This window comes from Anomalospiza imberbis, chromosome 1 (assembly GCF_031753505.1).
Source record: "Anomalospiza imberbis isolate Cuckoo-Finch-1a 21T00152 chromosome 1, ASM3175350v1, whole genome shotgun sequence".
Lineage (NCBI taxonomy): Eukaryota > Metazoa > Chordata > Aves > Passeriformes > Viduidae > Anomalospiza > Anomalospiza imberbis.
In genome coordinates, this window is record NC_089681.1 from 102204883 (window position 1) to 102232248 (window position 27366).

The 27366-nt window shown below is 35.5% G+C and overlaps 1 protein-coding gene across 2 annotated transcripts in view; it reads left to right on the top strand.

The window, feature by feature from the left end:
* The window catches only part of CNTNAP2 (contactin associated protein 2), a 1020441-nt gene that overhangs the window by 611225 nt on the left and 381850 nt on the right, over nucleotides 1-27366 (top strand). For both annotated transcript variants that reach the window (XM_068202989.1, XM_068202997.1), the window contains one exon: nucleotides 13681-13852. In XM_068202989.1, coding sequence (XP_068059090.1) covers nucleotides 13681-13852 — 172 coding nt within the window. The remainder of the gene's footprint in view (nucleotides 1-13680; nucleotides 13853-27366) is intronic.

Sequence of the window (27366 nt, forward strand, 5' to 3'; positions counted from 1 at the left end):
CTGACAGAGCCTAGAAAGTATATGCACAGTCATTTGCCACCTGTCTGGGTAATTTGTCTAAATATTGTTTGAGTCATTATGTTCAAGGCTAGTTTTCAATCACATGTGCTACAAGGACTTCACTACTTAACACCTTCTCAACACAGACAAAATTTTCTGATAATAAAGTTAGATAGGATGTAGCAACAGGTCTCCTCTGTTCTGTTGCCTTGCTATTTAGAGCTGTATTATCAAGATAATGCTGCCAACAAGATAAGATAAATAATTTGAGAGAATAAGTCTTTTTTATTGAACTTCTATATAAATGGACTGACATGATTTCTCAAAAAAAAAGGGAATTGTGGACTTAAACTACAAATGTAAAACCACTTTTTTTTTAAGTTATGTCTATAATTTTTGGGCACATATAACCCTGTATGGAGTCAGTAATATAGTTCAGATTGTCTAAGCATCCTTATTAGTTTACCAAGAGAAGCTAAGTCACATTTTTGTTTCCCTTTTTGCTTGTTTGATTGCATATACTTGCTGCTCTGTTCACTTTAAACACAAAATTCAGAAGGCTGGTTTTTCACTTTTAGCAAATTCAGACAATCCAAGACATAATCAGAGAAAATTCTTGTGGTTATCTGTCTCTTTTCTAAACCAGGTGAATCTTTAAGTGCTATTTCACTGAATATAAAATTATGAATTAGATGGGTGTACACAGTCAGTGAACAAGTTAGTAATACTTTATATTCTTGTAAAACTCCTAGTTCCCTCTCAGCTGTATTTTGTTTTAGTATAAGAGCTTTCTAAAATGTTTTGGCTCCTCTTCTTTTCCCCAGATTTGGAATTGGCTTATCCAATTCCAGCATCCCCATAATAACCTTTATGATTTTTGTCTTTCCCTTATCTCCTCTGCAAAAACTCCTTTTGGTCCAAATGACAACAAAATCACCCTGGTGTAACACAGCATAACTCTTCTGTAACTCCTGTGCTCTACCTTTTAGCAGAGTTCATCTAGAGTCAAATCCCTCATCTTTTTCAGGGCTTCCCCAAAATGCCTATATTTCATAGACAAGAGCAAAAAATATCATCCACAGTTCTTACATCCCCTGCTTCAGTCTGCACAAAGGTCTACCAAAGCGGCACTGTGAGGTGTCACTCTAACAGCCAGCAATGGACACAATAGGAAGGGAGTGGACAATAGGGCAATTTATGTTATAATCGATTTTCCTGTTCTTTCCCAGGAAAAAATAAAAAGTGTTTGTACATAAGTAACTGGAACTTAATGCCATACATACAGCTCCGGGCTTTCTGCATAGTTAAACAGATCTGTTTCAATAATTTGTATTGTTGGAAAGAAGCTATCAATAGCTATAGGGAAAAAGAGAATACCCAGAGTTCAAATGCAAGAAGGAAACAACACACCACACAGAAGCAGAGATTGGCTACCCAAGAGGAATACAGAATCATTGCCCATAGTTCAGAGCTGAAACTGGGAAAGCCAAAGCTCAGCTGGAGTTGAAGCTCCAAGCGTTTAGAGAAGAAGGATCCAGTCTTTGCTTGGAGGAACATGATAAGAAAATAAAAAGTAACAGACACTTATTAAATACAAGGACACATTTCTCAGCTATGAGAGTGATGTAATATACATACAACTTGTCCACAGAAGGTCTGAAATCTCTATCCTCACAGACAGTGAACTGGACACATCCCTAAGCAACCTGCCCTAATCTGGTGTTCCCTGAAGAGGAATTTGGATCACCTTAAATGAAATTGGTTTGTGATTTTATAGTTTTATTTTTCATAAATGACTGTAATTTTTGTTTTTATTTTCATGGTCTCTGAGGTCTCAATGAAGAAGCCAGTGTCCATAAAAATAGAAGGTAACTGCCTGATACCTACTATAGACTTTAGTTAAATTCCCAGTGAAAATAAATATTTTTATTTTCATACTTTATAACTTCTATGATTATTTTGAATAGTTAAGACTATAAATATTGCATTAAAAAAAAACCACTAAAACCCCCAACAAAATCTTAAAAAGTTAAGATTTCTTTTATACTTGGGTAGCTGTAATATTCTTTGCATAACTTGCCTTGACTCACTGAACTGCTTCAGTCATTTTGGTAGGAGTCATTCAGCAATACAGTAGGAGAAAATCCATCGTGGAGGCAGCATATCAATAACATTATTTTTCCTGAGTACTTTACAGTGTATATTTCCAAGAAAAGAAAAGAAAAAAATCTTTCTCTTAAGAAAATAACATAATTCCTCTGCATGTCAGTCAATCAATATCATGCATCCTAAAGCACTTTCAAGAGAAAATTTAATAAGGCTAGGGCAATTTATCACAGTTAAGTCCTGTAACTTGCTATTCAAAAAAACTCTCATTGACTTTGTGTTGACTCACTACTCTACGAGGCTTTACTGCTATGCCTGCTGTGCTTTTGAACAGTCAGCTATGGTGTTTAAGAAATCTCCTTTGTGTCATTGGACATGATATTTCTCCTGGGAAGAAAAAAGAAGGATTATTTTGTGGTTTAAGGTCGAAGTTTCATTCAATTTCTTTGAAAACAAATTGCCTGACGTTTTTTTTATTATTATTTAAAAAAGATAGAAGATTGATGTTAAATTAATTTTTGTATTGTACTTTCCACAAATTCTGTACTGTTTATGTATTCCTTGTTTTGAGTGAGCAGGCTTGTAACAGAGTAAAGGTTGGATGAGCTGAGAAAGAAGAAATGCATCATAACTCAACAGCTGGAAATTTTTCATTAATTTCCTAATTGTACAAGATTAAAGATAAGTTCCTTTTTTTTTTTTTTTTGAGTGAGAGAAAAGTATCAATTTAGAAAAAAATAGTTAAAGAAAATGTGACAGAATGTTACTCCTTTCCAACATTTAAGTCCCAGGGGTAAGACAGAAATACACTCTTGTTTCTTTCTGCTTAAATGTTCCCACTCTAAGAGATTTAAAGAATTATGGAGATAACTGAAAATTATTTTTATTGTTATTATTTTGCCCAGAGCTCATTCTGATTAATTTTATGGATTTCTTTCTAATATTAATATAAGTGGGATATGTACTGTCATGTGAGTGGTTTCCACTCACAATAAATTTAAGAGTTGATAACTTCACTTGAAATAGTTACAAATTATGTGCAACAGATAAATTAGTTCAAATTCAGAAAGGAAACAATGTGTGTATCTACATTGTAGGGTTTCTCTGATATTTTTCTTTAAATTTGGAAAGACAATTTACTGGCAATCTATTTCTATATTTGTATTTCTAAATAGCAATAAGAAAGCTAAATATTTTTTTTTTAGCTAATAATGAATTCCTGAAAAAGAAACAAACAAGAAAAGCCAAAAACCAAAACTAAAAAAAAACCCACACAAAAAACCTCCCCAAAAAAGTCACAACCCTTCCCCCACAAAAAAACCCCAAAACAAAAACCCCAGATATAAAGTTCTCTTCTTCCACTGAGTTAAACACTTATATTAAGTTAAATCAGGCACTCTCCCCAAATGTGTCTGTAATTCAAGCAGTTTATAAATATCTCATAATACAAGCAAATGGCATAGCTAGTCTATTAAAAAGAGCAGGGAGTACTAATCACTATTAATTGCTATGTTTACATTTTAAGTGTCAGAATGATCATGCAATTTTCTCTCTTTACCCTGCATTTCTTTCCTCTTGTCTTCACCTAAGACATATTAAAAATGCAACTGATAAGAAAAGAACCATTTTCACAATTTTGATTCATATGTCTTTACAGTTATTATAAGTCTTTAAAGTTATTATGAACTGAAAATGTAGGAGAAGAGCAAAAACTTCTTAATCAGTTCTGTAGTTTGTAATGCTGAGATTTTAAATTTAACTGCTATAACTATTGTACAAGATTCTAATAAGCATAAGGACAGCCTTTTCATTTAATTTGGTGACATTTTATAGGAGCTTCATTAAGTACTACATAACTAAATGCACTTAATTACTCAGATAATGTAATTTTATGTGAATATGTGTACAAAAATATGATTAATCAAGGAAAATCTAAGCTTAGCACAAAAAAAAAGTGACAATTTTTATGATGACTTAAAATAGTCTCCTTTTTTAAAGTTTTTCCCGTTTTCCCCTTAGGAATCAACAGTGATGTTCTTCAAAGCCACTTTGTACATTTAATGGGCATCCTTGGTTTTGACCTGTAGAGACCATCCATAGGGTGATATACTAAATAGATGAATATGAAAGCACATAAATGGAATATAAATTGATTTATATGCTTAATGTAGTTTTGGGAGTATGAAAAATTAAATTTAAGTCTATAAGTTAAAGTGTCATAAGATACTGTTAACAGAAGTGTCAGAATAGACATTTAAGATGCACAGAATATCTGAATTCACTTCAAATCTGATCACTTTTCCCATGTTAAATATGTATCAGAATTTATTAACGACCAGGCTCCAAGCAAGTCTTTGGAATCAAAAGATAATTCTATTCTCTTGGTAAATCTCTGGAAAGCTCAGTACTGTCTGTAGTTATAGTTGACACAGGATAATAGGAGCTCAGTGAGAAAATTGGGAATACTGGAGAATGTTCAATGGATGGCCTGAAACTAAAAATAGTGGCTAAGGTACCTAAACCGAATCTTAATTCCAAACTGGTGCTGTTCACCTCAAAGTGGCATACTGAGGTCGTACAAACTGTAGCTCAAAGGATTTGTCTTGGGTGGTTAGCTACTCATCACTAAATGCTTTCATTTTGACACCTTTGCTAACTGTACTGAAATAGTAACTGTTGATTAAAATATAAATCTCTTAGGTGAAAGTAAATCATGTTAATCTGTTAGCGGAATTGGTTCAATGCCTTCTATACCACTACTTTCATTTTAAGTAAATTCACATTAGTGGTATTGTAGCTGCTATTTGCAGTATGTAAAAATACCAAATAAGTTCATGTAGCAGCCATAAATAAGATTATACAATTAATGCAAACAGTGCAATATCCACACTCTACAGCTCTTAAAGGCAGTAAATAGGGATAGAGTATTTTTTGCTGCTTTTATCTCCCTAACTGTAATTATCTCTGGCAATATCTAGATTTTTTTTTTTCTTCACCAGGTATTTTTGGCACAAATGAAGTAACAGTAACTATGAAAATCTAGTATATATTTATTTTCTTTGTTATACAATAGAAAGCCTATGATAGATGTATTATATGAGTAATGTAATGTACAAATTTTCTTCAATTTAATCATTATGTGGCTTTCTGTCTTTTCTATCATATCCTATAAAATGAGACAGAAATTGCAGTAAAGTGTTAGATTGACTTAAATTAGCCAAGACTGGTAGCAGTGATTGTTCTTACTTCTTCTCTGCAAGTCAGTAAGTGATAATTGAAACTTGCTGCCATTACTCTTATTTGCAAGTTATTTGAAGAATTATCTAAAAAGGAATATCAGGACATCTTCAGAGTTTACTCCAAAACAGACCTCTTGCTGCTTACATATTTTAGGTTTGTGCATGCACATTTTTATTAATGAACGCTGACATATAAAGGTAATAAAACCTTCATCTTAAAACAACAGAATGCATTTTTATTGGTTTTAGTTTTTCAGATGATATAAAAAGAGTTTTATTAATTTATTTAACTGTTACTCTACCGGGAAACAGAGTTGCCTTTGTACTAAGACATAAAGCTGTGTTTAAATGCCTCATAGTAAGTGAACTATTTCAAATAATATGGGCTGTTTTCCATTTGTCTTCCATTTAATGGTGTTATTTATATTAACTTTATTACTATCTCAGTGTCCATTTATTTTCTTCACTGCCATTTTCTAAGTAAAGGATTAAATATATGTTAAATTTCTCTTTTAAGTTAGTTGTTTGTCTTTTTAGTCTACTTTTCCTGAGAACCCTTTATTTATGTCTTTAGTGGCTGACTACTCTCAAACTCTATTGAAGTAGGCAGGAATTAGAGTGATTTTTGGAGAAAAAGGAAAAAAAAACACAACACAAGGGAAGTAGAACAGCGAGTCAAAAAAAAAGCTGGAAAATTATGTGTGCATTGAGTAGATAATACATGATCTATTTTTGTTGTGATTTGAACAACTATAAATTTTAACACCTCTGTGTATTATTGATGCTATTTTACCAAATTCTTTACCTTTATGACCCCCGTTTTTAGATGCAACCATAATGTGATAGCAATATTTAGTCCCTTTTTTTTTTTTTTTTGCAGTAGACAAAAATGTTTTGTTTTAACTCTCAAATATCTGGACAAAAGTTTGGTTTCATCCAACCTACAGAAAACCAGAAAAACTTCAGAAACAATAAAGAGGGAGAAGTCATGAAATTTCTCATGGTCATGGAACTGGGAGAGATAGGCTCATCTTCTCCATCTCTAAAATCATTAAAAGTAGTCTCATGCAATAATTGCATTTGTTCTCATCCACCACTGAGTAGTGGTTCATCTTATATTTTGGTGACTGTTGGTATATGCTTGTGTTTGTAAGGTCTATGGCTCTGAGAGATGAAAATTCTGCAGCAGCAATTCTCAAATAGACTGTTATACCTAGTTATACCTGGTTATACCTGGTTTGCAACAGGTATTTTTCCATTAAATATTTTTATGTAAGAACACTAATAGGTAGTTTCTTTTCTGAATCTAGAAGTATTCTGAATTATCAGAAAATATTTATTTTCCATGTCAGTATTATTTGAACTAGCGTATGAAGTTTTCCCACTTAAACAAGCAGTACCTTCAGATTTCGTGGGGTATTTATTAAGACTGGAATAATTTCTCGTGAATGAAAATCATGCTTGTGTTTTGCTAAGTTATTTAAATTTTCTCCCAGTAACAATATAGCACATTGATTTTTTAACATGTAGTCCAGTTTCTATGTGATCTGGGAACAGACCTGTGATTGGGTACAATCTTCCACACAATCTCCTTATAGGAAAATGACATGGTCTACATATTTGGCAGGAAACAACTTTGAAAATAGGAGAGCTACCATATTCATAGTTAGCTAAGGTTGCTAATAAAATAGTTCCTTTGGCACAGAAAAATAAAGGAAAAGGAAAGAGATATCAAACTTAAAGGTGAGATGTACTTCAGTGCCCACTGTAGTTCATTTCCAACTGAAGTGGTGCCATTACCATGCAACCTGGGTTACAAGCCCGCTATTTTCCAACAGTATTTGGAAGTCCCAAACATATTTGAATATGAATTCTGTGGCAAGCATTTGGAAAATTGTCTCAAAACAGTTCTTCTTGAGAAGTCCACTGCTGCTCACGCTAAGGTCCACAGCAATCTGAGAGAAGTACAGAATCAACACAGCTGGTAAAAGAGACAATTATACTGTAGTCATACCCTTCCTTGTTACTGTCAGCAATTTTCCTGTTTGCTACCAAAGACAGTATGCCTGGCTTTTGTTTATGCTTTTGTCAGTGCCTTCAAAATTGTATTCCTCTATTTTTTTTTCTTGGGCTGTCATCCTAGGCATTTAATTTCTTGTAAAGTAGTATTTGTGCAAGTCGTGTTGTGGCTTGAGGATAGTCTGTTCACAGCTGGTTGCTCAGCTGTTATCATCTGAGTACCTTTGGACTTTTTCTTATCTTCCTGTTTCTTTCTTTGATGACTGCTTATAAACAATACCAGTATAATTACGTGTTCAGATAACCTATTGCTGCTCTGCATGACCTATATCTATGGCTTGGTCACATAACCCTAGAATTTCTCTGGCACACAGTAAAGTCTGTAGTGCTGTATTGGTATTCTTCATACTTCAAGTAGAGAGGTCTTAGAAGCTTCTTTTTAAAAAATCTGTCTATCAAGAACTTGCAAGGAAATACAGCTGGGAGTTAAGGAATTATAGTATAGAGAGAGACTGAAAAATGTCAATACTTCTCCAGAACTGGCTCCAATTAATAAGCATAAAACTGGTGATAAAATATTCTTAGAGAAGAAGGTATGGGTGAAGAGCAGATTTCCAAGGGAGAAAAAAAATTCAGGAATCACACCACTGGTAGAAAGTGCTGCCGATTCTTGTGAGATCGAGTTAAATTTTTCATCACGCTACAAATGACATGTACAGAGAACATTATGGGAAGTCCACCAGAGACTTCATTAATGCTAGCTTGTTTTTACCAATGGGCTCATGTGTGTCCCAGGAGGGCTAGAAGCACATCATCTTCTTGTTCTAAACTCTAGCTTTAGTAAACTCTGTTTTTCTCTCTGTATAGTCATATTTGGGTTTCTTAGGTTAGTAATTTAGATTTTTTGGGTTAGAATGCACTGCCTTGTTGTCAACCTCTGTATTTCCATAAACAAAACAATGAGGGCAAAGTAAAGATTAATTTATTAGAAAATTACTTATTCAAGAAGTTGGTGACTTTCTAACACAGAGAGACAAATTGTAGTCCCCATCCTTGTTTGTCTTTTCTACATTCCACCAAGCTGAAAGATGCTAAAGTCATGTTTACTTTCATCTTTATTTTCATGATTATATGATTCTATGTTTATCAGAACACTTCTTTACAGTTGATAAACGTGGGATCCAAATGTCATTGCAAATTCCATCCTTAGTCCTTATATTCCCTAATACAGAAAGAAAACTACAGTTTAAAAAAATCTTTATACAAATTGACAAAAAATATTATATTTTAATTCATGCTCTTCATCCCATCTGCAATTTGTTTGGTTTATTTCATGCTCTTGGAGTAGGACTCTTCTAGTTTTCCAGAGTTATTGCCTGTGTTACACTTGACACTTAGGCTCCATTCTGATCTGACTGAAACAAGGATAAAATACAGTGAATCTGAATTGGTAGGTGGATCAAGCTTTTCTTTCAGTATTTTTTCCTATTTATTAACATGTGAAACATCAGCTATATCTTCAATGTAAATACACTGTTAGGCACTGAGTTTGGGGTTTGTTCTGTGGATCAGAATAACATCTTTTAACTCTGTTTGATATATATAGAAAATTTGATTACTTGAGCCTTCAACGAGACTGTGCTGCTATTTATCCTGACAGATAAAGAGCTTTGTTTCCTTTCTCTCATTCTACATAGCAGGAGTCCTGGGCATATACTTGAAAACCTTACTAATAAAAATCACTGTCAGAATTTAAATCACTCAGTTTTTATTGATTATCCTCCAGCTACCATGCAACTAGTTGAAGATAACATAATATGGATTACTGGTTAGATATTAAAGATACTAGTTACTATTTTTTTAAATTAAGTGTATTTATTGGATTAAAGAAGTAAAATATCAAGTTCCATATGAATACAGTCATTGGCCCATCATTAACTTACAAAACTCATAAAAGGAAAAAAAATCCCAACATAATACCATAAAGAAAAACTGCTTTCTTTTTACAATAGAATTTGCATTATATTTCAAAGAAAATCTGAGTGCTTAATATAGGGGTACAAAGTAATCTCTGATTGTACATGCAGAATCTAGTATGATATTTAATTCTTAGATCAAATCTCAGAAACAAGTAATGCATTAGGTGTTATGACTATATATACATTCCTCTGTTATTATAACATGAACCTGAATATTCTTCCTTCTACTTCCTTTTTTAGAATGCCTTTGGTAGAATCTTACTCAGCTGATTCGAAAAGAGACATAATAGATCCTGACACTGGAAAAGGAATATGTTTTTAATTTTATAGGTGTTTTATTGTATTTATTATAGTTTATTTCATTCATTTATTTTATTATATTAAAGTGACTTAACAAAAGAAATAGCATTAATTTAAATTCTAGCTCTTCTGATTTTTCTTGAAAATTTGAACTAAAATCAAAAGCTGCATCCAGAATTTGGCTGTTCTGTTTTTAGTACATCAGAATGAAGTCCTGGAAACAATTTTTCTTGAATACTGGAAAATTCAGATTTAATCTTTGTCTGACCTTTGCAGTATAATCCCTCTCTTTGTGATCTTTAAATACTAAAAATAAAATGGTAATATACAGATTCTTTATGTCAGAAATTACAGGATAATGGAGTCTACCTGAATTAAAGATGTGTTTGTAAGCATAAGCATGAACATTGTTTTGGATTGTGCAAACTGAATTTTATGTGCATTTTTAAAATGTACATAGTTTCTTGTCAACAAGCAGATCAATGAAGTGCTGTACAAATTGTTCATCCATTACTTAGCCTTCCTAGTTCCGACATTACTGTCAGCTTTTGTTAGCGAACTTCATTTATTTAAAATTTCATTCACTGTGGGAAGGATGAGGAAGTGAATCATGTCTCAATAATGGGAATCTGGAAGGGGAAGGTATTTTCTTATGTATTGAATTAAAACCACAAGGTACTAGGTAATTTTGAGCTTTGCATTTGAGGCAGAAGCTTTGCCCCAAATGATTCTGTCCAGAATAGTCTTAAATGTCCAGGTCTCACCAAAACCAATGGACATTAGACTGTATACCTGGTAGTTCAAAAACAATGTGGGTAAGGCTTATCTAGTAGCTTTTCTTGGTTTTTATGAGAAGCATATAGTTGGAAAAACCCATTCCTCCATTCCCTGTGGAATGGGAATTGTTTTTTGAAATTACCTCTTAGCATATCTGTTAGAGTATAGCATGACTGAAATGCTTTGACACCCAGTCAGCCCCACAGATTTATTATGAAATGTGCTGTACTAGTGCATAAAACTCCTGCCTCTTCCAGTTTCTTACATGACTAGAAACAGCAAAGGGAATAGCAGCAAGACAGGCAAAGACATTTGCATGGGAAAATTATAGTTTTCATCCATTTATAGATGCAAAATTCAGAATTCTAAATTGATTAACACTCAGTGTACACCACTCTCTTGGATAATAGAGAAAAATATTGATTTATGTAGTTAGGTTAGTAGCAGCTGCCACTTCCAGCCACTGCATCCCACAACTCCCTCCTGCTTCAGCCAGTAAACCCAAGGACATGGGGTCTCCATTGAGGCTGAGGGACCCAGCTGCCACTTCTCTGTGTACAGGTTCAACCTGTAGCAAACTGCAGAATGTGTCGGAGAGCAATTATAGCTGTGCACTAATATAGTGCATACCTCAGGTGCAGTAAAGCTGAGAATCATGTATTGAAATACCTCTGTGGCTTGTTCTAGAATGGTCTCAAATTGTTGAATACATTTTTAACTTAGATATTTGGTTTATATTCTTTTTGATGTCAACAGTGTATTGTGGCTCTCAGTTTTGATCTTATTTTTCAATTAGTATTTTTAGGATGGTGGATAATCTTTCATTATATTCAGATGTATCTGTATCATTTCCTTGGCTTTGCAGGGTTTACATGAATATTACTGTACACGCCGCTGCTGATAACCTTGAATTTAATATTTAAACTGAAGGAATGGTGGAAGTGCTCTGAATCCAAAGGTGATATGCAGATTTCCTGCCCTGCTCTGGTATTGCACTGAAGAGCTGAATGAAAATATGCTTTGTGTTATTTTGGGGATTCTTGCTTGGGAGGAGTTCTAGGGTTCAGTGACAGTTCAAAACCAGACAATTATACTGAAAGAGTAAGCAGTTTAAATATAACTGGGGAAAGAGCCTGGTAGGAACATGCAAATATTGTGCTTGCATCACCAAACACAGAACTAACTTGCACTTTTGTCTCTCTCTTCTGTTGCCTATAAAGCTTCACACAAATCAGTTTAATCAGTCACTAGAAAGAACAACTTAAAGAAAGTAGGAGGCAGGTTTTTGAAGGCCCTGTCCTCTTTTCATCAGATAAGTCACTAGCCAATGCCCTGCTGGAAAGACAATTTAGGTCATGTCCTTACAACTTTTCTGCCTGTCCAAAATAACACCTCCTACAGTCCATGATTAGCACTTTTTTTGGTTGGTTGGTTGGTTGGTTGGTTGGTTGGTTGAGGTTTTTTTTTGGGGGGTGACATTTGATCTGATGAGGTTATTATGCACTAGTTAGGCATTTGGGGGATTCTCAAGGAGCCTTTCCTTCTCCATCAAATGTGTGTTAGTGTGACGTTGTTATATATGCGTCTCATAGCAGTTTATGGCTTCCTGTAATAGTGTCATAATTCTAGTCCAGAGCTGATACAACTTCAAGGCAAGCCCAACTTTTTGAGATACCTGTCAGAACTAACTTGTAGCACTGTCCCAGCTTAATTACTGTAGCATCCCTGATTAATTCTTTGCCACCACCAGTGAACTCTGAATATAATTTTTACTAAAGTGAGTCAGGGAAATTTAGAAGCTACCAAAAACAAATTTAGCTGATGGGCGGGATCACTTTAGAAAATTTTAAAAAGTGTTGTGATGATATGAAATCTCTGACAAAGCCTTTTAGTTAAAATGTATCTTAATTAGATTTTGGCAAAGACTTATGTGTAACTAGTTGTGGGGTTTTTTTATTATAGGTGCTGTATTAGGCATCATCTGACCTCAGTCACCTGTTGCTTGTTTTTCTACCTGTTGCCCACTTTTTCAGCCAATTCAACTATTTATGTGGCGTGTGAAAAACTGTATCCAGGAACAAAATTTAAAATTAGGTTCATTACTTTTTTCTGCCATTGTTCAAATAATATCAGTTTGATAATCTTTTATTCTCCTGTGTCCACAAATGCTATTGAAGAGGCCATCAGGCATTGGAGATTGGCAAGATGGCTAGAAAAGCTGGAGAAGGAATGGGAGCTGTAAAATCTGTCTTAGCCACCACAGCAAATGTGTATGATATTTTACCTTTGTCAGAAAAGTAGTGTATGGCTGGACATCTACCTAGCTGATATCTGCAACACCATTATGAATTTTTCAGGATCTTTACCTTCTTTACCTTCTTTTCTTTTCAATAAACTGTCGTTCCCCCTCCCTCTTCCTTCCTGCTCCCATCTTAAATGAATTCTGTCTTTTCAGGGAGTACTTTGTTGAAGGTTTATAAGTAGTGAATTAGTCTCTCCACTGTCTTATCAAGGACATTTTTCTCAAGTAAATTGACATGTTCACTTCTGAAGGGCATTCAGTTAAACAATTGCATACAAACATACTCTGTCTCTCTTCCTTTTAGCCTGAGCAAGACACTCAGTCATTCTCATCTTTTGTAAACCACCTTCAAACACACAAGAAAATTAATGTATTCGGAGCAAAAATGAAAATACTACAGAATGTCCTCAGATTCCTCAGAAGTGATCAAGGACGTTAGATTTAGGAACTATTTTCAAGTTTTTATAAAGATTCCCACACAAGTTTCTTTGTCCATGAACAAAAAGACAAAGTGACAAAGACTGGAAACCTAGTTCTAGAGAAGGCTGAACTGGAAATTCCCTTAATGGCTGCATCTGTAGTGGGAAAAATCAGAGAAACTAGAATGTGAGTTCTAAAATATAGCAAGGAGATAAATCCTTTTCCTACTCAAAAAATATTTGTATGAGAAAGAAGGAATGAGAAGCAGCAGCATAAAATACTGGAGGAAAAGGTAGCAGAAAACTTCCATCATTTAGACAAAAATCATCAGCTGTACTGTATAAATTCCTTCCAATAGTTGACAATTACTTAAATCAATAACATTGCAATGTAAATTGATAACTTTATAATATTTCCTTACCACATTGCTTTGTTCTGCCCTCATCTAGGAAACTTGTGTTTCTTGTCCTTTGAAAATATCCTGGCTTAAGTCATATTAGTTGAGGTTAATAATGCTCTTTATTTTGTTTCTCTGCAGGGTTTCCTGTACAGATGAATGACTCAGATCACTCCCTATTTGAGCATTCTTTCCAAGGATGCATGCAGAGTATTCATGTGGATGATCAGCTGGTGGATTTGCATGCGGTGGAGCAAGGAGAGCTGGGAAGTTTTGCCAATGTCACCATTGACATGTGTGCCATTATTGACAGGTAAGCTGTGGAGAGATCACCCATACTCTGGTACACTGACACGTGCTTCATATTCTGAAAATATCCAGTGATCCAGAAAAGGTGGTCCTGACACTGCCAGTGAGCATGTCAAGGCAACCTACCTTTTTTAGCAGTGGCAACGAATGCTTAGGTGATGGAGTTGATGCCTTTAAATTGTACACTGTGTAGGATGCAGTGGAAATCAACTCTCAAATATCTCCACTCACCAGCAGAGGAGGAGATGAAAAGTTCTTGTAAGTCAGGCTCAGCCTATATGTCATTAATATGGCTGCCTTGAACAGGGAAAACTCCTCACACATTTTGGCTGTTTCTTAGATGACTGTTAGGAGACTTTTTTGCAACTAGAAGTTGTGGCTCCTGGCTTCAGCCCCTTCTGGCTCCTCTGTGTTCCTCAGAGAAGTAAAGCGGGTCCGCATGCTTGCACATCAGTGAATGTAATAAATGCTCAAACTTAATTAAAGTAATGCTTACTGAGTTAGAGTTTTTTTTTCCAGTCTGAGAAGAGTAATTGAGAATTAGGGTAGCCTTTTGCTTTGGCACTATCTTTTTAACTACTGACCTGTATTCATTTTTGTTGTTTCTAATTAATGGTTTCTTTGTTGGTGAAAAAAAAAAAATACCATCAAAGACAGAAAGAACAAGTAGCCCAACTCCTGAATGCAGGCAGCTTGGCTTATCATGAAAATTACTTTACATTAAAGCCATTGCAAGCCTGCTGGAAAGCTGAAAATGGCTTTTTCAAATAGTACTCTGAAAGAAGCAAAGAGTACTAGATCAGAGAACCCTGGAATAATTCAGTTAATAACCAATTACTGGAGCCCATGTCACCCTCTAAAAGCAGGGCCGACTTCAAAGCTACATCAGGTTACTCAGGACCAGTTGAGCTTTGTATATCTCCAAGGATAGGTATTCTTCTGGCTCAATGATTTTAGATATCATCAACAAATATCTGCATAGTTAAGGTAAAAAAATACATTATTTTCCTACTTTATTTTAAGAGCCTCTCAGACATAGATGCTACTGTGAAAAAACCAAAATATAACATACTGCTTTGGTCTTGCAAAATGCCTTCTCTTCATGAAATGTAGACATCCATTTGCACTAAATGAGTTGTGGTAGGTTGACCACGGCCAGCAGCCAAACACTGCCCCACCTTAACTCTCTCCCCTGTCCTGAGAGATGGGGAGAAAAACAGAAGAAAGGCAAAAAGACTGGTGGATTATGAAGACAAATTAATAAGAAAAAGCTGCACAAGTAAGCAAAGCAAAATGAGAAATTTGTTTGCTGCTTTGCATTTGCAAGCAAATGTCCAGCTGCTCCCTGGAAAGCAGAGCCTCACCTCAGCACATGTAGTGGCTGTTTTGGAAGAGAAACTCCATAGCACTAAACATACTCCTTTCCTCTTCCATCCCCTGAGGTTTTACTGCTGGGCATGCTGTTGTACAGTATGGAATTTCCCATGGGAAACTGCTTCCAAAGTCCCTGCTTCCAAAGTCTCAGTTTGGCTCAGCTAACCCAGCTATGTCCTTGTCCAACCTCTTACCCACCCCCTCCTCCTGGCCTTTAAGGGGAAGGGTGTGCAGAGAAGCCTTGATGCTTTTGAGCAGGCGCTGTCCAGCAGCAGCCAAAAGAGTGATCTGGTACCAGCATGGTTTTAGCTACAGCTGGGGACTACCACACCCGTGGACTGCTGGGAAGAAGATTCATTTAGTGACTCCATCCATCCAGACCCAGTATACCACTGCAGTAGTCTCAGGGTTACAGGACATGCTTTGTGCTGTATCAGTGAGCTGCTCTGGCATGTCAGGCTACTTTATATTGATTCTCCTCATGGACCTGTTGAAGTCATAATGAAAAGAGCATGTGGCAAGCTGGTGTCATAGGGATGAAGTTTGTTCTGTCTCCTCACACATATCTGAAATTAAAAAGAATTTCTGTGGTCAGTATTTGTCAGTTTGACTTGGTTTTATTTTTAATATTTGGTTTTGGAAATGCAAACTGACTTGAAAGAAAGGACATGAAGATACAGTTAATTAGGTCTTTGCTTTTCATCCAGTGGATAAATTTAAGCTTATGCAACAATTTGTATTGATCTCAATGATTGAACCCATTTATGCCAGTTTCTATTAGGAAAAAATCCATTATTATAGTGAAGTTAAACAGAATTAAGGTTTTGAAATATATTATAATGTTTTTACAAGTAACTTACAGTGTAAATTAATTAGTATCAAAGCTTTATGATACACTTATGAAATACAAGACTTAAGGCTTCCTGTAGGTTGAGCAGCTCATTTTGGAAGTTAAGTTCTTGTAGAAGTTACTATTTAGAAGCTATTTCTTTTTATAACACATAATATACATCCAAATATTTCATATAATGCCATGTGCCACATAAAAGTTATATATAGTAGTGTTTTATTATATGAAAATATTATTATGCTTTCTATATTTTTGTGTATTATATATTAAGTTTATTATATATATATATATATAAACATCTGTATTCATAACAGAGTTTGGCATAAATAGCAGTGTTTTATCTATGCTTATATATGTATTTATATTTTCTTTATATAAGAGAATAGATTCTCAGTCTGTTTCTCTCGTGTACCACCTTGGGCACTGATATCTTAGTCATCAAATTTAAAACTGTATGTCTTTCATTTATGCTTTTTAAGCACAGGAAGATTGTGTTGCAAGCAGAGTAACAGTTGTATAGTCCCAGGAAATTAGAATAGTATCCAAAGAAGTTTCTTAGGGTTGGCTTTGATTTTTGCAATTATTGAGATGTAAGCAAGTTTATTGAAAGTTTATTTCTTGTTATTTTGCACTTTAGAACAAATCCTTTGGCTGAGAAGTAATAATGCCAAGCTTTAGATCTGACTGGATTTTCATGGCTGTCTTATTAACATCTGCAGATAAGAGTTTACAAATATTTCTGCTACAGTATGACATTATATATAACATTTTTGTGTGGCTTTCTTTTAAGGAATGCAAGTACCATGTGTGCTATATATCAACTCAATTTCACTTCCTTTGAAAGGGGAAGACCCTTGTGGCTTGACATAGTGGGATCCTCTTGCTTTTTAAAACTAGTTTGGATCTGAATCATAAAGGCGTCAGTCATCATCATCATCAACATGGAAATTGCTTTCATAGCCACACTTCAGAAAAGACCCCCACTGGGCAAAAAGATTTGCTGTCACATTGAATTATTCTTACTGCCGGCTTCAGCCATTTGGTTCAGGGGACAAAAGGTGAAGTTGTAAATGGTGGCGTTTTTCATCATTAGCCAGAGTGGTTAGTAGGGAGGGGAGAGTTTTCTCAGTAAGAACATAACAAAAGTTACTGAGGGTTTATTCAGTTTTTAGGTTGCACCTGCCTGAGGGTGACTGCTTCCAAAGTCACAGTTTCTGCCGAGCTAAACTCTGGCCTAACATGGAAAAGGTTTCTGCATTTTATTTCCAGTAGTTTTGAAAATTGTGAGAAGAATAGTGATGCTAGCGTATTCCAGTTGTACTTGGGAGATATAAATGTTGAACCAGTCTCTTTGTATTTTGTCCTCCCCTCCTCACATGAGCATTTATTTTTATCACACAGATTGCAAGCTGAGATCTAATTACAGGGGAACACCAAAGCTAAGAAACATTCTCTTTTTACCAGTAGTTAAATAGTATAAATTAATATCATTTCATGCAGGTATGTATAATTACAGGCAGTTAAAACGCTACTGAGAAAAAAAAATAATCATCCCTATTTCTGTCTCTTAATTACCTATAATTGCATTAGCAATGAAAGTTGCATTGTTGTCACAGTGATCCACATGTTTCATTGCTTGTGACAGCATAGGTCCCTTTTCACCTCCTTTACTTAACGTTAATAACCTAACGTTGTGCTACAGTCCAGATGGTACTGTTGTACTTTCAGATTTAAGCACAGGACACTGAACAGGAATTATTACCCACAACTAATTTATCCTGGCAGTCTTGGAGAATTCCAACGCTTTCCTGACTTTATCATGGCTAGAATTATGGATTTTAATCAAAAAATCACAATGAGGGAATACTAAAATTATTTCAAAATATAGTGTCAAATCTGCCATTGGAAATTATGCAGCACATAAGCGAATTTTAATGAAAATTTTTGTGTTTCATGTGAAAAAATGGTGGGGGGGAAATGAAAATTTTTCATGTGGCTGTTTCTGGTGTTTTATGAATGTGTAAACAGTGTGATTCTCTCTGTAACACAGTGAGGTGAATTGGAGGCCAGTTTTTGGGAATAATTTCACATTAAAGATTAATTTAAGTAATCAGATATGTGCAGCAGAACATTTCTGGGTGATTATTACTTACCTGCTGTGTGGATACACTCTGTATGACAGAGTGGCAGCATCCAGCTTTAATCCCATACAGCCACATTCTGTCAACTGACTTTTGATTGCCAATTAAAGTTTGAAATAATTCATCCAAATAACAGAACACCGCAAGCATATTGGTACATAAATATGGCCACAATGTAACTGGCAGAAAGACAAAGTTTCTTTGGAGTTAAAAATCATCATGCCAAATAGTATTAAAGTTCTTCATTTCTGAATCTATACACAGGCTTAGGATTCTGCCCTTCTTGCTGCTCTTTCCCCCCCTCTGCCAGTTCAGTGGTTAGATAAACAGACAGACAGACATAATCCAGCGGCGCTCTGCATGCGCCTTCTCCCTCTCCTCTTCTTCTCCCCACATCTCTCTGTCACCATACAAATTTTTATGTGGAAATGGAGGTGAAAGCTGCCTTTCAATGAGAGATTCATGTACATCACATGATAATTTCTCTCAGTCCAGAAAGGTGACTTTGTAGGCAGAGATTATGCCTCAGATGACAATGGTTTTAATACTGTGTATTATGTCCATTATGTACCAGAGTACATAGCGACAACTGCCATGTTATTAACACAGATCAGTAGATAGCTAGGAGGTTACAAATTCTACAGAGCTAGCCACAAAACAGGAATAATTGAATTACCTTTCTTTTTGATGTATATCTTAGTTTTTTTGCAATACTTTTTGCTATGAAAAAATCTCCATTCTCAAAAAAGGGGATGGAGGGGAACATTGTAAAAATCAGGGAAAATAAAGCATGACAGATATTAAAAATTTAATAAACAGGGGTTTTCCATGTGTTAACAAACCTTGCACACAGCTGGAAATATTTTAATAACTTGCAAAATTTAACAGAGTCTATGCAATGCTTTCCTATCATCGAGAACTTGGCTGGACCTTCCAGCTGCCATTAGTTAGAATGGGACTGCCCAAGATAACAACAGAAAGACAGAATAAGGTGGTGATCAGATCATGGAAGTGTCAAAAAAAAAAAAAAAAAAAGCACTGTTAAATAATGTAATAGAGTAATCAGTAACTTTAAACAAGTTGGGATAATTTGAGATGCAGATGGTTTGAATGCTATTTTATTGCCATTGCCATGGTTTTTTTTCACTTTATCCTATATTACACAGGTTACAATAGTCAATAACATCCTTATAGGACTCTTTCAAGTAACTGTGTAGATAGTACATCATCTTGTAGCTGGATGCCTGAACATTTTCAAACCTCAGAAAATCCTCAGTTGTTCTTTGTCTTATATTTAGTCCTATATAAGCTCAGCACAGAGAGGAAAAAAAATCTTTCATTTTAACTCTAAGGAATACTAATATCTTTGATTATTACTATTATTTTAAAATTTAGGCTACACATGTAGGCTAAAACAATTTTCTTGAGAAGTGGATTATGTGTTAATGAAGAACACTTGTTCGTGCTACAAGAAGAACTAAGTTAGTAAACATTTAGGTATGCTTCAGAGGAGGAGGAGTATGTCATGCCAAGCTCTGCATAACTTGACAGATAATAGAGGTAGCCTCTGAGCTGCAGGATTGTTTTTCTCTACAGTCTGAAAGAAAGGTAACATTATGGGGTTTGTTCTTAGGAGGCAAGTGGCAGAGAATGCATCATTGTCACCCAGCGGCTTTGCCAAGTGCATGGTCACCAAGGGCACAGACAGCACGCTGAGCCCCCTGGCACAGGGACTGCCTCGGGGCCAGCATCCCAAAGGTCCTCCTATGAAAATGCTGGGTGGAGGATGAGTCTGTTGCAAGAGGAATTGTGAATGGAGCACACCGTCACCCTTATGGCACAGTGCCACCATCCTGTAACACCATAGTCACAGTGCCCTGGAACAGGATGAAAAAGGAGCACCCTCCCATCTTCCACTGCTGTAATTGGCCTGAAATCAGCTGGAATACATCAGAGAGAAGTCCTTGAGGAGCTGGTAGAATCACTTGAAGCTGAGGGAGGAGAACTGAAGGCAGGACAGGTCTTCTGGAGGTGCAGTTCACAGCAGGGTCCCTTCAAAGCTCATCTGAGGGATTGAAATCTTTTTTCAGCTGGATAGCCATGGCAACACAAAGGGAACGTACTTAAGGAGTACTCCAGAACTCCCTGTCTTCATACTCTGTGTGGAGCCAGGGGCAGCAGTCATAAGAAAAGAGGTGCAGAGGTGTTGCAAGGGATCCCAGTGCTTGGAGCACACATTGGTGCCTTGCCAGGTGCAGGAAGGATTCTCGCTTTCAAGGTGGATCAGGCCAAGGGCATTTGCTCATCCTTGGAAGACCCTGACATGGACCCAGGTGGAGCAGAATAGAAGTCAGGCTTCTCCTGGGAGGTATGCCCACTGTATGGAATGAGGGAATAGCTGATTACCACCTTTGGGGTCAGGAAGAAATTTTCGTCTTGGGAAGACTGGCACAGGCCCTTGGCAGGTTTTTGCCTTCCTCTGCAGCATCAAGCATGTGATGTTAAAGTTTTCTCTGGGCACTCTCGGCCAGGTTGCTGCCTACTGCTCATGCCTCATGAAGATGGGTAGCCTCTTTTCCCCTGCAGCACCTTTTGCCTTCCTCTGCAGCACTGAGCACAGATCTTGGCCTCCTTTGGGCCATTTTGACCAGGAACCTGCTGCCCTCATGCCTCCAATCTGCTGGTAGGAAGCTTTCCAAACTTCCAGGGTGGGCTCAGGGATGGCTCCCATGTGTTGCTTCTTGTCCTCGGTGACACTGATCATGGCCCTTGTCAGGGCTCCTCAGGGTCCTTGTGGCTCTGTTCCTGCCTACTGCATTGCACCTTCAAGGCACCACTTGTGCCCTGGATCTTCCTGGCTGTCTTCCAGTCCCTTCAACCTCTTTGTTGCCCTTCTTGAGATGCATTCAAGTACTTTAGCATCGTTTTCTAAAAGGTGAGGCCACAGTTACAGGGGTTCCCCCCCACCCCCCCCCCCCACCATCAAGGCACACACCTGCTAATGTTTACTAATCTGGTAAGATTAGCAGAGAAAGGATTTGAAGAAAAGTTGATAATACTGGCAAACCTTTAAAACATTATTTAAATAATGTTGCAAGTTGTTTTGTAAAACCATTGCTTTTTTTTACGGTCTGCTACAACATGACTAATATAGGAACAGCTTAATCAAATATAGTAATCTATAATTTATAAAAGTCATGAGCAAAATCTTTGTGTGGAAATTAATTTCTTGGTTTTTCTTACATGAATTAGTTTGCTCAGGAGACTTGATTGAATGTGCATCTTGTATTACATTCATACGTAATTATTATTTTATTCTCATTCTCCTGTGGAGAAGATGAGAGCACTGAGCAAACATCCAGAAAGCTCTCCCTTGGACATGAAATTTATATTCTCCCATGATTAGATGCTAAATATTTTCCTGATCCCATAATAAAACTGTAGAAACTAGCTCCTTGGTAACTCAACTGAGTTCTGAAGTCAAACTGCTTTGATGACTCTGTCAAGTTATTAATCACTTATTGCTCCTCATCCGTTCATAACTGAAAAAGTTAATATATTATGCAGATTGCTTATTTTTATGTCATTAAGATATCTTCTCCTGGATGAACAATCCTGCTATTCTTAATGAAACTGTCTCTATACATTCATTCTCCAAAACAAAGGAAACCAGGTTGTCTCAATTTTAAAGTTTATGAAAAATTTAACCAATGCAAAGAAGTTTCAGGAACTGTCTATATTACTGCTAATCTTTAAATAAGAGTAAAATTGCATCATCCTCTCATTTGCATTTTTAAACTATGAATCTCTCAGATATGAATATCAATACTTCTACTATTTTTTCCCAGTAAAAGAAAGTGGATAATCATTATCCAAACAAGTAGACTGTCTGTCTACTACTGGCTGTAATAGATTTGATTATATTCTATAATTAGTAGGCACGGTAACATTTGATATGTATGACATAATGTTGTAATAAGTAATAATGCCATATGCTCTAAATATTTTACAGATACTATAAAAAAATTCTTGTAGGCATTTTCTTTCTGTATGGTACAATTACAATTATAACCAGTTGCAGCTCTGAATTTGTAATCAGGTATCAATCTTTGAGTAAATTTAACCCATTCATTAGAAGTATGTGCATCTGTAGGACAGCCAGTCCTGTTGGATTACTAGAATTTTTACTGGATATGTTATGAAGAAGTTAAACCATAGAATAACCATTTCATAATTAGGCAATATCTTTCAGTAGTAATAATTTTGAACAAGTGTCTCTCTTACTAAAATGTTGAGTCCATCTCTTGTTCATATAGGCAAGCAATAAAGTCTCCAAAATAAGTAGTTTATCTTGTTTAAAACACTGCTACAAATAAGTATAGCTCTTTGTGATGGAGCCTGAATTTTAGCAGAAATTGCTTTACTATACAATTCCTGCTGGATTTACATTCTTTCTTTTTTTTTTTTTTTAAGAAGTCATTATAATTTTAAAATGAGCATATTGAACTCATGCAGAATATTCACACTGGTGAGAGCCTAAAGAAATAGAGTTATAAGTCTAATGGATTAGAAATGGTCTTGTAGTAGTTATAGGTTGCTCTTTAAAACATGAAAAAAAAGAGATTACTATGCCATCATTGGAAATTGATAGTAATAGAAATAATGTCTAGATATGTGCATTAGGCTTAATACTGTCTCTGTATCTCTCCAGCTTCCTTTTCTCAAAAAGAAGTGCTTATTTCAGTATTTGTGCTGGAAGTGAGTGTTTGCTAGTGATTAGACTCTTGAAAAATTACTGTCTATCCATTGAGGAAGGTGTTATTTCCTGTTCAGTATCATATTTCTCCCAGATACTGCTTTCCCAGATCTTTTGCAGAACAATACACTGCCACCTAAAAGTAAATAAATGTGATCAAATTCATTTCTGCTACTAGCACATTAGATACAACAGGTTCATCTTACTTGTTTTATGCTTTTCTCTAGCCAGCAGTATTAAATTTCTGAGTATCCCAGTATTTCTGTTGTGTTTCTCATGACCTCTTCCTTTAAAGAAAATGCAGCTAGAGAAGGGTTAAGGCCTAGATTCTTTACAGTTTTTACATGTGCTAATGCTCCCAAAGCTATGTGGCTCTCTCTGCCTGTGTGACTAGCATGGAGTCAAGAGGGAGGGACTTAATTCTGTGCAGCCTAAATAAGCAGACATAAGCATCGAGGAAGGGGACTAAGTCAGACAAAATACTGAGCAGGGTATTGAGATGAATGTAGGCAGAATTTTATGGCCTAGAAATATCTCAAATGAGAACATACATGTATGTCATAATGAGGGGAGAACATAACACACAATCCTTGTATTGTATTTCAGCACGTGACGGAGGATGCAGAAGGGTTTGACAGCAAAGAAAGTGAAGAGAGGTTCAGTTTTTCTCTTGTTTGTTATGTAAACTCTAGGTGGTGAAGCAGCCAGATGGTGTTTTTCTGTATAAGTTTCTCTGTTGGCACATAAGTAGTTTTGGTGCCACATGGTGGTTGACCAAGATGACACATAAACACTGAGGCTGACCACAGATTTGAACTCTGCCTCTCCAATTCCACATCAATCCTATTTTCCAGTAAAATTGATCTTCCTTCCTACATTACGTTGAATAGATTTAAAGCTAATGCACAAAAAGTTTATGATGCATTTTAGTATTTGTAAGTCTGAAGATTTCTGTTGTGCATCAAATTAAAAGCAGGTGGCAATTCTTGATGAGAAATTGAGTTAAAACCTAACCAGATTTCTTCTAAGAAATTGGAAAGAACAAAAGTCCTTGGAGGAATATGTGTCAGATGCTACTTGCTTAATCCTTTATATCTTCCTGGAAGGATAGTTTAAATGAACTAACTAATATAAGGTTTCAGTAAACAGGTCTTCATTCATTCCCTGAAAATGTCACCAGTAGATTAGATTATATTAGCTGTTTACAGAAGGAGGGTGCAGAAAGGAAATTAATATTGAATAGAGATCTAGATTAGGAGAGATATGAAGAGAACTTCAGAAGAGAATTTACCAGAAGTAAAATACTTAATCTGTGCAGTAACTATGCTCTATTTTTCCTGTTAAAATATATATATATATAAAAAATAAATTAAGGCAGAGCCTTACCTGAGTGATCCCAAAAGTAAAGTTATTTTTACAGGGCCTGTTAATTTAGAAGAAAGCTTAATGGTGCAATACTTCATTTATAACTGTAGAATAAACATGTTTTATATTTACCATTTCTAAGTATTTTTAGTGATGAAGTATATCCCCCCAAAAAAAGAGAAAAAGTCATAGCTATAACATTTTTTCCAAAATTTTATATAAAATCTATACTTATATATTTGCAACAAAACTTTTGCTGGCACTTAGTTCTTTCAATTTATGTTACAAAAAAAAAAATCTCAATTTTGGGGAATAAGATTACATTCTGTGGTACTTTCTTATAAAACAGTAATGAAAATAAAAAGATGGAAATATGCCTATTCCTACCCAAGCCATTCTGTAATTCTGTTATTCGGTTATTAGGCTATGGTTTTTGTTGTTTCATCAGAGCTCTAAAGATGTTAACTAAGACAACATTCGGATGCACCAGTAAAATTGGCCATTCTGATATTATAAGAGACTAAGAAATTCAGACATTTGATGACAAATAAAGCTATACTGAATAATGTATATAATGAGAGATGTAAACAAGAGAATTATTTGTTAGAAGATTGTCGGTGAAGCCAAAGCCAGTTTGATTGCTTAGCACCTCTGGAATTCCTCCCTTGTGTGTTCAAGTGAGTGTCCCTCACCTGTGGTGGAGCCCAGATAGGTGATCAATGTTCAGACCAGCAGCAGAAGGGCAGAGTAACATACAAGTCTTCTCATGTCCTCCTTTCCAACTTGGTTGACTGTGGTAGGAGAAACAGGTTTGATTCTGTCTCAGAGAACATATCCAGACAGGAATGTCTGCCTGGTCAAGCTCTATTAATTAGTTGACTTTTGTTAATTGCCTAAACATTGCTTAGGAGAATGTAAAAGCCCTGCAGCAGTATCTTTCAGGCCAGTTTCTGCCCACAGCCTGTAAGCTGGACTTAACATTGCTAAGTGTAGGTACCCTATACTAACTTGCACACCAATTTTGCAAAATTTGGCATATTTATTCAAAACATATTTGGTAAATTAGCCAAAACATAAGCCAAAAAAAAAAAAAACTATGCAGCTGCATTTGCAGCTGTATTGTTACAAGGTTTAAGGCAAGTGAGAGAGATAAACTATCATAGTCTACTTTTTGATTTCTTGAAAAAGCATACACATGATGCCTACACATTTTACATTGGCAAAGGTTTGTTTTTTTTTTTTTTTTTCAGTGGAATACTCATTAAATTTATACATTTTTCTTATTAGAAACAATTCTGGTGAATAAGAAACTCAGTGTTCCAATGCCAATTAGTACAACACTTTTCCCCTGGGGGAGTTGGAGAAGAGATTTTAATCCCATAGTATAAATAAGTGCTTAGATATGAAATACATTGTGCATTTGTAATTGTACCTAGGATTCAAAAGCCTTTACAACTGCCTGCAAGGACCCTTAGATCAAGAATTTAAATCAAACTGACATGATATAACAACAGCAGACACTTTCTCTAGGGTATTATAGATGTCAGACCTATGGAGATAATTTTGTGCCTTGGAAAAAAAATCTGATTCTTCTTTCTTAGAAAGATAACTGTTGCTTGTACATTTGTTGCATTTATCTGTTGCTATGCATTCTGCAAATAACATCTCTCTTTTTCTGTCATTATGAAATTTCATTTTCATTTTCATTGTTAAGACAAACTTGATACAGAACAGCAGGTAATTTGCCTTCAACTTTCTATTTTGGCAAAAAAATAGTTACTCTATCAGCCAGAATTTTTTTTAATCTAAATAGAAGCTTTCATTGGTCCGTCTTACAATTTTTCATGTCACAACGTTGTGATTGTTGTGATTAATCTGTATGATCCTGTATGGATTTCATATAATCAGTGTTAGCTTTTGTAGATGATTGTTCAGAGATTGATTCAAACAAGTTTGTAGAAGGACTTATTTGGTTTATTTATATCTGTCCATCCTTATTTTCTCACAGATGTACATGGTCATTCCTAAGGCAACATTGTGAAATGTGATTCAGAAATATTGACTCAACTGTGATTGATAGATTAACTACTGCTTACTACATTGTAATTGCAGGGGAAATGCATTCAGAGTTTTTGAGAAGAACTGGTGCATAATATGTTATATAATACAGTTGGATTTTCAAAGTTTAAATCATTAAATAGGCTGTGCATTAAATGAAATGTATGGAAAGTTATCTTCTAAAGGGAAGATTTATTCCACATTGAAATACCATGCAAAATTTTCTTTACTTTGTTCATTTCAGACAGTTAATGAATGAGCAAACAAAGGAAATTAGTCCTAAATAAATATAGAAGAAGTCACCTGTGATGTGAGTCAAATAACAATGCTATCTTACTCTCAGTGCTCATTTCACTCAGCCTCACAGTTTTTAAGGGCTTCTAATTTTTTCACTTAAGGTTTGCTTCCTGTGTAAGGATGTTAATGATCCATCCTCCTGGATTTCTATTAAATGCTGGATTCCTTCAAGATCAAATTCCTAAAACTTAGGGGACCGAAAAGTTTTCTAGACATTTTAAAGCTGATGGTGCTAGTCAATTTGTACACAAGCACAAGGAGTGTCTTTGATACACATTATCTATTAAAATCCTATTCTTCAAAAGAAAGCTGGAAATTCACTGTCAGTTTTAATGAAGGTAGTTGTTATTTTCACCTGTCTTTTCACTTTTCTAGTAAAAAAGAAGAATACCAACCTACAGAGAATTCTGGGGGAAAGAAGAAATCCAGCTCCTATAATGTTTCTTTTCACTTCAACATGAAAGGCAATATGTGCTCTTTTTCTCTTTTTTTATCAAGGGGTTGATCTGCCTTTTCAATAGCACAATTTCTGCAGGTTTTACAGTACTGTGCACCTTTGTTCTGACTGTTCCCCAGTGGTTGCTCAATAAAATCCAGACAGACACTAACTTGGTGCTATTACACAAACTGACCTCAAAATCATTAACTCAACAAACAAAATTACGCCTTTCTCAAAT